Genomic DNA, 13,604 nt, shown 5'->3' with positions numbered 1-13,604 from the left:
AATTTGAGACACAGAAAGTCCTGATTGAAAATAATCCCTTCTATTGTTGACATATACAGTGTAAATAAAGCAGATTATTATCACATACTCCTGACTCTCTTTGATTGACAGGTAAGTAATAACTTGCATTCTAATGGCAGATTTTAACAGAGGAGCATTATCAATCAGATTGTATCAACAAATCCCCTAAGGAGATGTGTGTGTGAACATTACTCCTGTTTCTATTTCTTGTGTAGTTTCTTTGGCTTCTCATTCCTGCTGTGCCCAGTCAAGGCCCTTGTATGTTGAGGGAAATTAGTAAAAGCAAAAGCAGAACACTTCTCCATTGTATCTCCTGATTGATGAATAAATCATAACAATTGGTCATGTGGTATCCACATAGAAGTCCGTTGCTTTATTTCAAAAACTAAGGATTCATCTGTTAACAATCAATTATCATTTTGCATGAAGTTATAATTTGATTTTAATGCTAAATCACATTCTTTTGGGAAATGAAGCTGTGCAAGTGATTGAAGTGTCAATGACAGAGCAATTTTGGACTAGTGACCATAATTCATAGTTTTAAAATAGTAATGAAGAAAAGAGACGACTAGTCCACCAGATCAAGTTTTAAGTTTAATTGTCATTCAGTCATACACATGAATACAGCCAAACACGGCATTGTTCCTGAGGGGCCAATGTGCAAAACACAGTTCCAACAGTCACACACAGTACAAGGTGGCTGTAAAACCTACGGCCATAAAAATAATAAATAATATAGCCCGAGTCCCTGATGTCATGGTCTGTAGATTAATAGTGCATGGGATGGTTGTCCTGGAGCCACGTTTCTGCAAGAACAAGCATGTACAGCAGTTCTTCATTACGCCTTGTGTAGCTGTAGATGATCATAATCCAACTTGTCTTGCTCTGAGCGAACAATGGAGAGCAGTACCGAATGGAGGGGCCAACCTTCAACCCAGTTGCACTACACTGCCTCTGATGTCTCATCCTCTGTGGGGGGACTGCCACAGATAACCTTGCAGCATGAGGGCCTGGTGCACTCTACAACTGAGGACAGGCAGCTCCCCCGCTATCGGCCCCACTAACGAGCCAGTGGATTTACAGTATTCTACATTACCACACATTGAAGTTCTAAATTGGGGAAAGGCTGATTTTGATAGTATTAGACGGGAACTTGCAAAAGTTGATTGGGAGACACTAACAGGAGGTAAAAAGGCAAGTTAGATGCTTTTAAAAGTGAGATAGGGAAAGAATAGGGTTAACATGTTTGTGTTAGAGTTAAAAGCAAGGTTGGCAGAATTAGGGAACCCTTGCTGATTATAGATATTGAGGTTCTGATCAGGAAAAGAAAGGAGCCATATGTCAAGTGGATCCTGCTGAGAAGAAGTAAATCCCTTGAGGAATGGAGTTTACTATAAGGGAGTGCAGGTAAGAAGTATTAAGGGAAGTAAGGGGTCATGAGATATACTTGACAAATAAGTTAAAGGAGAATGCTAAGAATGTCTAACGGTATATTTAAGAGCAAAAGAATAACTAGTGAGAAAATAGGTCCTCTTAAAGATCAGCCATTATTTATGTGTGAGGCTACAGTTGATGTGTAGAGTTTTAAATTAATACTTTTCATTTTTACTTAGGATGGAAAAGGTCATGGTAGCTAGGTAATTGAGATAAAATGCAATAAAGGTTAACCAGGGTGATTCCTGCGATGAGCGAATTATTCAGATTGGAAGAAATTAAACAGACAGGGCCTGTGAATGAGAGGGTATGGCAGGGTAGATGCAAGGGTGATCTTTTACCCCACCTCCTGCAAATTGCTGTGTCTAGAACAAGTGGTTAAAATGCAGAGGTGCTCTTTCAAGAGTGAACTGAGAGGAAATTTCATCACCCAGAGCACAGGGCATCTTTGGAATGATCTAGTCACAATGACTGCGGTAAATTCAAGACTGTGATTAATAGATTTTTGCATATTAGGGTTACTGTTCCCACAACCTTTAGACTCACTTTCAAGGATTCTTCATCTCATTTTCTCAATATTTATTGCTTTTTTATTATTATTATCATTATTTTTATTATTCTCTTTTGTATATTCAGTTTGTTGTCTTTTGCATATTGATTGTTTATCTGTCTCGTTGGGTGCAATCTTTCATTGATTCTATTGTTTCCTGAGTATGCCCACAGGAAAATGAGTTTCAGAGTTTTATACGGTGACAGGTATGTACTTTGATAATTAATTTACTTTGAACTTTGTGTATAGAAAAGTGATGCTGAAAAATATTTCCTCTCATTTTTTTATGATCTGCTGTCTGTCTCATTCTGTTTGAAGGAGTAAGTTCAATTGTTTTTTTTTGCAGTTCTGGTCAAGATGTTCAGCGAACCAGTGTGGTGGTTAATCTACCGAAGCTGATGCGACAGAATACTTCTGAGACTATTCGAAGAGTGGTGCCAAAAATTCGAGTAAGTTGAACCAGTAACAGTTGAAAATATTGTATCAGAAATGGCATTGTACTAATTTCAATCACCTTGCAAGGCCATGGTAGCAGCATTTAAATGTCTGGTCCCACCATTATCATGTATCAGAAAAGATTACGCTACATACTGTGGTATTAACATAGTAAGTATTACAATTTCCAGAGGTTAAAGAATTCTGTGGGCTGATATATTTAATGACAGAATGGAAAAACATAAATTGCTTTTTGATACATTTGCCTTTGAAAAGTTCATCTACTTTATTCTCTGAATTGTTTTGTTTTTAATGTCTGGACAAACCTCTCTCAGTCATCACCCCTCTACTCCTGCTGTGTTTTCAATATGAAAAATTTTCTTCACTTTACTCAGAGAATGTAGTGTTCCCTTGTACTTTGCAGTCACTATCGATGCTTGCGATATTAGTGCGGATGCTATTTGTGAGGTGCTGTAATATAACCATTTGTTACTCAAAGTGCAGATGTGAAAGCTGTATGTAAATCATTTTGTTAAAAATCATAGCCAGTACTTGATATCATCCTGTGGCAATGATTAATTGCCCCATATTTACGAGAATTTCAGATATCAACTGTATATTTGGAATGCATACTATTTTAATGTATGTTTACCGTAATGGATCAGAATATTTGTCAGTCAAGCTGCCTTCAGAGTCTTCTCCTTTGTGAAATCAAAAGCATGTATTTTCTACAAATGTGACTGTTCAAATTGTTATAAGACCATAAGACATAAGAGCAGAATTAGGCCAGCCCATTGAGACTGCTCTGCAATTCCATCATGGCTGATTTATTATCCCTCTCAACCCCATCCTCGTACCTTCTCCCCAGTGACTTTGTTGTCCTGTCTAATTAGCCTCCACTTTAAATATACCCAATGACTTGGCTTCCACAGCCATCTGTGGCGATGAATTCTAAAGATGCACCACCCTTTGACGAAAGACATTCCTCCTCAATCTCTGTTTGAAATGGTTGTGGCCTCAAAATGTGACTGATTTTGTTGTTATAACTGATTTTTTGTTTATATAATCCACTATATTTGTTTAAAAAAATCATTCATTAGGCATATCATTAACATTAGTTACATATATGCATGAGCAATTGCTTGGATTACATACTGCATCAAGTATTTATCAGACATATTGCTAAGTGATTTAAATAATTCATTAATTCAGTTTACCAAACCAGTGCTTGCACTTTGAAAGTGGTAATTAATTAATTAATCCCATTCCGTCACTCTTTCTCTATCTCTTCTCAACATTTTCATTTTGATTAAATATGCAGATTTAAGCATATTACTGTTTCAGGATGGAACTAAAAGTTTCAGGATGGTTTCTTTCCTGTCGTATCAGATTCATAAGAAGATAAGCTTTAAGTGCAAAGTACAGACAAGTGAATTCCTTTAATTCTAACCAAATATTTGAAGAGATTAATAATAATAACTTGACATTTTGAAATTGCATGAATCATATGGTAATTTCCAAAAATAAAAAAAACCTGCAAGTACTGTAAATCTAAAATAAAAACAGAAAATGCTGGAAAAAAAGAGAAAATCTGCAGATGTCGGAAATCAAAGGATCACACACAAAGTGCTGGAACAACTCAGCAGGTCAAGCAGCATCTATAGAAATGCTTGAAAGGCTCAGCAGATAGGGCAAAACTGTGGAGAGAGGGAGAGATGGTTAATTTTGCATGTCCAGGAACTCTTCATCAAATGTAGGAAAGGGAGAGGGCAATTAGTTTTATTAGCAAAGGAAATTAAGAAAGGAGATGGATATGGTTATATGGTTATATTAAAGTAAAATTGGATAGGTATATGGACAGGAAAGGAATGGAGGGTTATGGGCTGAGTGCGAACTAGTGGGACTAGGTGAGAACAAGCGTTCGGCACGGACTAGAAGGGCCGAGATGGCCTGTTTCTGTGCTGTAATTGATATATGGTTATATGATATAACAAAATAAATATCTCCACTGAGATCAAAAGGCCAAGTGTGGCAGTAAATGTGTGGTATGGAAATGTCAAGGCCTTTGTATGGAAAAGCCAAAAAATAGTAGATACGTCCAGTCCATCATGGGTAAAGCCCTTCTCAACACTGAGCACATTATACAGACCATTGTCTCAGGAAAGCAGCATCCATCATCAAGGACTCTTAACCATCCATGCCAAGCTCTCTTCTTGCTACTGCCATCAGGGAGATGGGGCAGGAGTCTCAGGACCACAGGTTTAGGAACAGTTATTACCATTAAATTAAAGAGGAGGAGGTGCTTGCTGTCTTGAGGCAAATCAGAGTAGATAAATCCCCAGGACCTGACAGGGTATTCACTTGGAACTTGAGGGAGACTAGTGTTGAAATTGCAGGGGCCCTGGCAAAAGTATTTAAAATGTCGATATCCACGGGTCAGGTGCCGGAGGATTGGAGGATAGCTTATGTAGTTCTGTCATTTAAAAAAGGCTCAAAAAGTAAGCTGGGAAATTATAGGCTGGTAAGTTTGTCATTGGTAGTAGGTAAATTATTGGAAGGAATACTAAGAGATAGGATCTACAAGTATTTGGATAGACAGGGACTTATTAGAAACAGTCAGCATGGCTTTGTGTGTGGTAGGTCACGTTTAACCAATCTATTAGAGTTTTTCGAGGAAGTTACCAGGAAAGTGGATGAAGGGAAGGCAGTGGATGTTGTATACATGGGCTTCAGTAAGGCCTTTGACAAAGTCCCATATGGGAGGTTAGTTAGGAAGATTCAGTCGCTAGGTATACATGGAGAGGTAGTAAATTGGATTAGACATTGACTCAATGGAAGAAGCCAGAGAGTGGTAGTGGAGGATTGCTACTCTGAGTGGAGGCCTGTGACTAGTGGTGTGCCACAGGGATCAGTGCTGGGTCCATTGTTATTTGTCATCTATATCAATGATCTGGATGATAATGTGGCAAATTGGATCAGCAAATTTGCTGATGATACAAAGATTGGAGGCATAGTGGACAGTAAGGAAGGTTTTCAAAGCTTGCAGAGGGATTTGGACCAGTTGGAGGAATGGGCAGAAAAATGGCAGATGGAGTTTAATGCGGACATGTGTGAGGTATTGCACTTCGGGAGGTCAAACCAAGGTAGAACGTACAAGCTAGCCTGTCACTTTTAACTGCACTGGGTAAATAGTGCTCTTTACTTTGAGAGTCTTGTAATCTTCTCTGGATAACAAATTCATCTGGCTCTTGTGTCAGGCTTCAATGTAATTCCTGTTCCTGGAATAATCCATTCTGGAATAATTACTCAGTCTTTGGAATAATCCATTTTGTTTTACCAGCACCAGAAGTCTGTAGAGAATCCACAAAGACTTCCTCAATTTCCTCATCAAGCTTTCTCTTGGGTAGCTGCAGCTTTGCAGCACTTTGCAAAATGATTCTTCTCCCAAATTATTGCAGGACTTTCCACAAGCAGGACGTGACTTTGGAATGTGATTACCTCCACTTTTGCTGCATTTGCTGTTTGAGCCTATCTCTTTGTTTTGCTGTTGATTTGAGAAACGATTTGCGCACTGCTCTTCTGTTTTACAGCATACACTGTTATGTCTGCCCTGTGTAGCTCCTTAGCTTGTGCTCATGTGGTCTCTTCTGCTCTACACATGTCCACAGCTTTTTCCAATGTCTAAACATTTTTATGGAGCAATTTTTCTCTTAGCCAATTATCTGGTATTCCGCAAACTACTCTGTCTCCAACTGGTGAGTCTCTCAAATCTCTAAACTCAGAGGACTTACTCAATGTGTGAACCTCAGCTAAGTATTGGTCAAATCTAACACCTTGTTTCTGATCCCAGGAAAAGAAATTATGTATTTACTTGGGACAAAATACTCCTCAAATTTTGTCATTTGTGTCCAATATAAAAGCTGTCTCATCAATTTGAAAACTCTTATAGCATCTTTGCCAATTATAGCATCCAAAGCATCTTTGCCAATTACAGAAAAATAAACTCTTTCAATTTTTCATCCCCTTGCTCTGCCAGCCACTAAATATATATTGAATTGCTGTTTGAAGTATTTCCAGTTATAAGTTAGATTGGTGATAAACTACATAGGTGTGGGAGGGCTTAGGTTATCTATGATGGGAATTCTTGGCCTCTCACCTGAATTTCTTGGTGGATTTGGTGACAGCTGAACTTTGGGAACATATGTTGTTTTGCCTTGCTGGCCAGCTTTTCCCGTCATTAGTATCATCAGTCGCAGACAGTACCGTATTCATTTACTGTCAATGTTTAGACCTTACACTGACTTCTGGCACCATGTTATGTTTAATAAAGACAAACTTAGCATGAATATCGCTAGAGCATTTAATTACTCAACAGTGTTCAAAACTAAGCACATGAGTCCTGCTCACCATTGAAGCTTCTGGTTCTGGGTGAAGCACCCACATTGCCCACTCGGAACTGAAGTTCTTTTATTACGCAAGCACATAATAACTGAGGTGGATCTCCACTTAATTTCTGCCCTCACCTTAAACCTATGTCCTCTGGTTCTCGACATTCCTACCTTGGGAAAAAGATTCTGATGACCTATCCTATCCACGTCCTTTATAATTTATAAATCCCTATTAGGTCAGCTCTCTGAATGGGTTGGTGGAAAAGGAATTTATTATGCTTGCTGTCATAGGAATAGGCAAGGTATAAAAGTTTGGATGTCATGTTGCATTTGTACAAAATATTGGTTAGACTGCACTTGGGCTATCGTGTGCACTTCCTGCCACCATATTGCAGGAAAGAAGTGATAACAAAGGAGAGAACTCAGGATAGATCAACCAGGATGCTGCCGGGAATGTAGGGTTGTAGGTACAAGGAGAGATTGCATAGATTGGGCTTATTGTCTGTGGAACATAAGAGAAAGAGAGGATACCTTATGAAGATTTACAAAATTCTAGATTCAAGATTGTTTAATGTAATTTCCTGTACACAAGTTTAAGGAGAACAAAATAATGATTACTCCTGATTCAATGCAGCACAAAAAAATACAAAAGATAAAGTACACAACAATAGTAATAATAAATACACAATAAATATAAATACATAAGGCAGCTTATATATGTAAATTGATTGTATGTCCATAAAGTGACACTAGGTTGTACATAAGGTGACTGACAGGAAATAATAAAGTAGTGGTGGAGTTAGTGCGTGGAGAGGTTGATCTGCCTTACTGTTTCTGCAAAATAACTGTTTTTGAGTCTGGGTATCCTCGTGTGGATGCTACACAGTTTCCTCTCTGATGTGAGTGGGACAAACACTCCATGAGCAGGGTGTGTGGGATCCTTCATGATGCTACTAGACCTTTTCCAGCACCTTTCTGTACATATGTCCATGAGGGGGTAGGGTAGTTTTGTTGAGTCTTCCTGACTGCCACGGTGTGATTTTGCACCAACCAGTGATGCCGCTTGTTAGGATGCTCTCTGCTGTGTATCTGTAGAATGAGGTGAGTATAGATGTGCAAAGCCCAGCTCTCTTGAGCCTTCTCAGAAGGCCAAGGTGTTGGTGAGCTTCCTTGACTGTGTAGAATGTGCTCTGGGACCATGGGAAGTTGTGGGAGATGTGCACTGCCAGGAATTTGAAATTGCTTGTATTTTCCACTGTTGTGTCTCTGATGTAAAGTGGGATGTGAAAAGGAGGAATTTTGAAGGACATAGACAGGTTCAGTAGTCAGTGACTTTTTCCCAAGGCTGGGGAGTCGAGAACCAGAGGGCCAAGGTTTAAGGTGAGGGTGGATCTAAGGGGTATGTTTTTCACATTTATCTGTAACGAGTATCCAGAGGATGTGATAGAGGCTGATGCAATTACAGTGCGTAAAAGGTGTCTGAAGAAGTACATGGATAGGAAAGGCATAAGGGTGTACAGAGCAAATGGGATTAGCACAGGTAGGCATCAGGCTGACATCATCAAGATGAATCATTAATCCCATTCCTGTGCTGTGCATTTCTATGTTGATATTGATCTGCAAAGTGCTCAGATGGAAGGTGAAATGTTGTTTCTCAACGTGTACTATGTCTTGTTTGAACATTGCAGGAGGCCACAGAGGAGAGATCAGAGCGTGAGTGGGGTACTGAATGATAGCAGCAGGCAACCAGCAGCTTTGGGTCACTCTTGTGGATGGAATGCAGCCTCTCCACTGAACCGCTGCCCAATTTGCATTTAGTTTCTCGTTGTCCATTGTAGAGAGAGGCAAATAGTGAACATTGAATACAGTGCACTAGATTAAAGAAGGTGTTCTGCTACCTAAACTAGCTTGTTTTCTCCCTTTCTCAGCACTAACAAAGGGTCCTGGACTTGAAACATAAACTGCTTAGTTTTAAGAACATAAGAAATAGGAGCAGGAGTCGGCCATCTGGCCTGATGAGCCCGCTTCGCCATTCAATAAGTTCATGGCTGATCTGGCCATGGACTCATCTCCACCTATCTGTCTTTTCCCCGTAACCTTTAATTCCCTTACTTTGCAAAAATCTATCCAACCTTGTCTTAAATATATTTACCGAGGTAGCCTCTACTGCTTCATTGGGCAGAAAATTCCACAGTTTCACCACTCTCTGGGAAAAGCAGCTCCTCATCTCCATCCTAATTCAACTCCCCTGAATCTTGAGGCTATATCCCTTAGTTCTAGTCTCACCCATCAGTGGAAACAACTTTCCTGCCTCTATCTTATCTATTCCTTTTATAATTTTGTATGTTTCTGTAAGATCTCCTCTCATTCTTCTGAATTGCAGCAAGTACAGTCCCTTATAGTCTAACCCCCTCATTTCTGGAATCAACCTGGTGAACCTCTTCTGCACTGCCTCCAAAGCCAGTATATCCTTCCTGACCAGAACTGCACACAGTACTCCAGGTGCGGCCTGGTTGCAGCAAACCTCCCTGCTCTTAAATTCAATTCCTCTAGCAATGAATGCCAACATTCCATTTGCCTTCTTGATAGTCTGCTGTAACTGCAAACCAAACCTTGTGTGATTCATGCACAAGCACTCCCAAGTCCTTCTGCACAGCAGCATGCTGCAATTTTTACCATTAAAATAATAATCTGCTGTTTCATTTTTCCTTCCAAAGTGGATGATCTCCCATTTATCAACATTGTACTCCATATGCCAGACCCTTGCCCACTCACTTAACCTAACTATATCTCTCTGCAGACTCCTCGTATCTTCTACACAATTTCCTTTTCTGCTCAATTTAGTATCATCAGCAAACTTACACTACACTTGGTCTCCTCTTCCAGATCGTTAATGTATATGGTGAACATTTGTGGGCCCAGCACCGACCCCTGTGGCACACCACTCACCACTGATTGCCAACCAGAGTAACACCAATGTATTCCAACTCTCCAGTTTCTAATAGTTAACCAATCCTCTATTCATGCTAATACATCATCCCCAACTCTACGGGTGCTTTTTGACCTACTGAATGTTTCTGGCATTTTCTATTCTGTAGTTACAGTTGTTTGGGGTATATGAGATAAACAATATAAATGAAGAACTTTTAATCCCTCTGTACTTTGTTGAATGCTTCAATGAATCATGTAAAAGTTCCATTTCCATTCTTATTTCTTATAAAATGTGAATTTTTTTAACTCTGTACTTATTAGTACTGTAACTACTGAAGGAATTGGGGATAAAAATCAAATATTTACCTAACAAGGAATCAATACATTATCTGCAATGAAATTACCAAAAGAGTGTCCAGCTACACAAAATGCTGGAGGAACTCAGCAGGACAGTCCTGATGAAGGGTCTCAGCCCAAAACATCAACTATACACTTTTCCATACACTATGTTCTTTTTCATGCCTGGCCTGCTGAGTTCCTCTAGCATTTTGCATGTGTTGTTTGGATTTTCAACATCTGCAGATTTTCTCTTGTTTGAGAGTATCATGAGAATAACTTGTTTCAATGGAATGTGAACCAATGTATATATATTTTTGTAATGTACATTGAAAAATAATCCTACTTAATGCAACTAAGAAGCAAAAGTTTCAGATACCTGCAGCTGAGACAATTACAGGTATAGTGACATTGTTTTGTTATTGTAGTTATGTATTTGAAATGTGTTTATTTCAACAAAACATTGTAAAAATATTAACCACTGATTACTGTCAGTTATTAACATTAACAGTTAACCCAGAATAATATTTTTATTTATAATTTACAGAAATTCAGTGTGCACCAGTGGAGAGACCTTGTTGAATATTAGGTCAATGTAGAATAGACTAATGCACATTGAGATTAAGAAAGAGGCAGTGTTGGAGCTTTTGACAGACATTAGTATCAGAGAATTGGAGGATGACAAATATTGTACCCTTGTTCAAGAAGAGTAGTAGGGATAATCCTGGGAATTCTAAAGTACTGAGTCTTATATCAGTAGCTGGCAGATGATTCTTAGGGACAGTATTAATAAATATTTTGAGAGGCAAAGTAATTACAAGGCATGTTTAATAATCTCAGCATAGTTTTATGAGGGACAGGTCATGCCTGACAAGCCTAATAGACTTTTTTTGAAGAAAAAAACCAAGCTGATGAAGGTAGAGCAGTAGAATTCTATACCTGAATGCGCGTAGTGTCAGAAATAAGACAGATGAGCTTGAAGCTCAGATGAAAATGGGGAACTACGATATTGTTGGGATAACGGAGACTTGGCTGCAAGGGGATCAGGCCTGGGAATTAAGTGTACCAGGATACACGTGCTATCGTAGAGACAGAAATAAGGGAAGAGGGGGTGGGGTGGCCCTGTTGGTGAGGAATGAGATTCAGTCCTTAGCAAGGTGTGACTTAGGAACAGGGGAAGTAGAGTCTGTGTGGATTGAGCTGAGGAACAGTAAGGGTAAAAAGACCCTAATGGGTGTTGTGTACAGGCCCCCAAACAGTAGCGTGGATATTGGGTACAAGTTGATTAGGGAGTTAACATTGGCATGTGCTAAAGGTAATGCAGTCGTTATGGGAGATTTCAACATGCAGGTGAACTGGGAGAATCAGGTAGGTGCTGGACCCCAGGATAGGGAGTTTGTGGAGTGTCTAAGGGATGTATTTTTGGAACAGCTTGTGCTTGAGCCAACCAGGAACGAGGCTATTTTGGACTTGGTGATGTGTAATGAACAGGAATTGATAAGTGATCTTGAAGTAAAGGAGCCATTAGGAAGTAGTGATCATAACATGATAAGTTTTTATCTACAATTTGAGAGGGATAAGGGCAGATCAGAGGTGTCAGTGTTGCAATTAAATAAAGGAGACTACGGAGCCATGAGGGAAGAGCTGGCCAAAGTTAAATGGGCGGATGCCCTGGCAGGAAAGACAGTGGATCAGCAGTGGCAGATATTCTTGGGGATAATACAAAAGATGCAAAAACAGTTCATTCCAATGAGAAGGAAGGGGCCACAGTGGTTGACAATGGAAGTCAGAGATTGTATAGCATTAAAGAAAAATAAGTATGACAGGGCTAAGATGAGTGGGAATACAGATGATTGGGAAAGTTTTAAGGAACAGCAGATCTTAACTAAAAAAACAATACGGAGAGAAAAAATCAGGTATGAGCTCAGTCTAGCCAGGAATATAAAAGGGGATAGCAAAAGCTTTTTTAGCTATGTGAAGAGAAAGAAGATGTTTAAGAACAATGTTGGCCCCTTGAAGAATGAATTGGGAGAAATTGTTATGGGAAACAGGGAAATGGCAACAGAATTTAATGCGTACTTTAGATCTGTCTTCACCAGGGAGGACACAAGCAATCTCCCAGATGTATGGATGGGCCAGGGTCATAAGATATCAGAGGAATTGAAACAGATTGACATTAGGAAAGAAACTGTGATGAGTAGACTGATAGGACTGAAGGCTAATAAATCCCCGGGTCCAGATGGTCTGCATCCGAAGGTTCTATAAGAGGTGGCTCAGGAAATTGCGGATGCATTGGTAATCATTTTCCAATGTTCCTTAGATTCAGGATCAGTTCCTGAAGATTGGAGAGTGGCTAATGTTATCCCACTTTTCAAGAAGGGAGGGAAGGAGAAAACGGAGAACTATCGCCCTGTTAGCCTAACGTCAGTAGTGGGGAAGATGCTTGAGTCCATTATTAAGGACGAAATAGTGGCATATCTTGATGGCAGTAATAGGATTAGGCCGAGCCAGCATGGATTTACCAAGGGCAATTCATGCTTGACTAATCTGTTGGAGTTTTTTGAGGGTGTAACAAGGATGTTAGACGAGGGTAAGCCAGTGGATGTGGTGCACCTAGATTTTCAGAAGGCATTCGATAAGGTGCCACATAGGAGATTGGTGAGTAAAATCAGAGCTCATGGCATTGGGGGCAGGGTTTCAACATGGATGGAAAACTGGTTGGCAGATAGAAAGCAAAGGGTAGCAGTGAATGGGTGTTTCTCGGACTGGCTGGAGGTGACTAGTGGGGTACCACAGGGCTCTGTATTGGGACCACAGCTCTTTACGATTTATGTCAACGATTTAGATGAGGGCATTGAAAACTATATCAGCAAGTTTGCTGATGATACTAAACTGGGTGGCAGTGTGACATGTGAAGAGGACATTAGGAGAATACAGGGAGACTTGGATAGGCTGGGTGAGTGGGCAGATACTTGGCAGATGTCATTCAATGTGAATAAATGTGAAGTTATCCACTTTGGAAGCAGGAACAAGAGGGCAGAGTATTGTCTGAACGGTGTAGAGTTAGGTAAGGGAGAAATGCAAAGAGACCTAGGAGTCCTAGTTCATCAGTCAATGAAGGTGAATGAGCAAGTGCAACAGGCAGTGAAGAGGGCAAATGGAATGTTGGCCTTTATTACAAGGGGACTTGAGTACAAGAGCAAGGATGTCCTTTTGCATTTGTACAGGGCCCTGGTGAGACCACACCTGGAATATTGTGTACAGTTTTGGTCTTCAGGTTTAAGGAAGGACATTCTGGCAATTGAGGAAGTGCAGCGTAGATTCACTAGGTTGATTCCTGGGATGGCAGGGCTGTCTTACGCAGAGAGATTGGAGAGATTGGGCTTGTACACGCTGGAATTGAGGAGATTAAGAGGGGGATCTGATTGAAACGTTTAAGATAATTAAAGGATTTGATAGGATTGAGGCAGGAAATATGTTCCAGATGTTGGGAGAGTCCAGTACCAGAG

The 13,604-nt window shown here is 40.0% G+C and overlaps 1 protein-coding gene across 3 annotated transcripts in view; it reads left to right on the top strand.

The window, feature by feature from the left end:
- ppp4r4 (protein phosphatase 4, regulatory subunit 4) overlaps positions 1 to 13,604 on the top strand; it is a 231,166-nt gene that overhangs the window by 104,208 nt on the left and 113,354 nt on the right. For all 3 annotated transcript variants that reach the window (XM_059962617.1, XM_059962616.1, XM_059962606.1), the window contains exon 3: positions 2,352 to 2,454. In XM_059962617.1, coding sequence (XP_059818600.1) covers positions 2,352 to 2,454 — 103 coding nt within the window. The remainder of the gene's footprint in view (positions 1 to 2,351; positions 2,455 to 13,604) is intronic.

The sequence above is a fragment of the Hypanus sabinus genome, chromosome 2 (assembly GCF_030144855.1).
Source record: "Hypanus sabinus isolate sHypSab1 chromosome 2, sHypSab1.hap1, whole genome shotgun sequence".
NCBI classification, from domain to species: Eukaryota; Metazoa; Chordata; class Chondrichthyes; order Myliobatiformes; family Dasyatidae; genus Hypanus; species Hypanus sabinus.
This window is presented reverse-complemented; position numbering and strand designations above follow the sequence as displayed.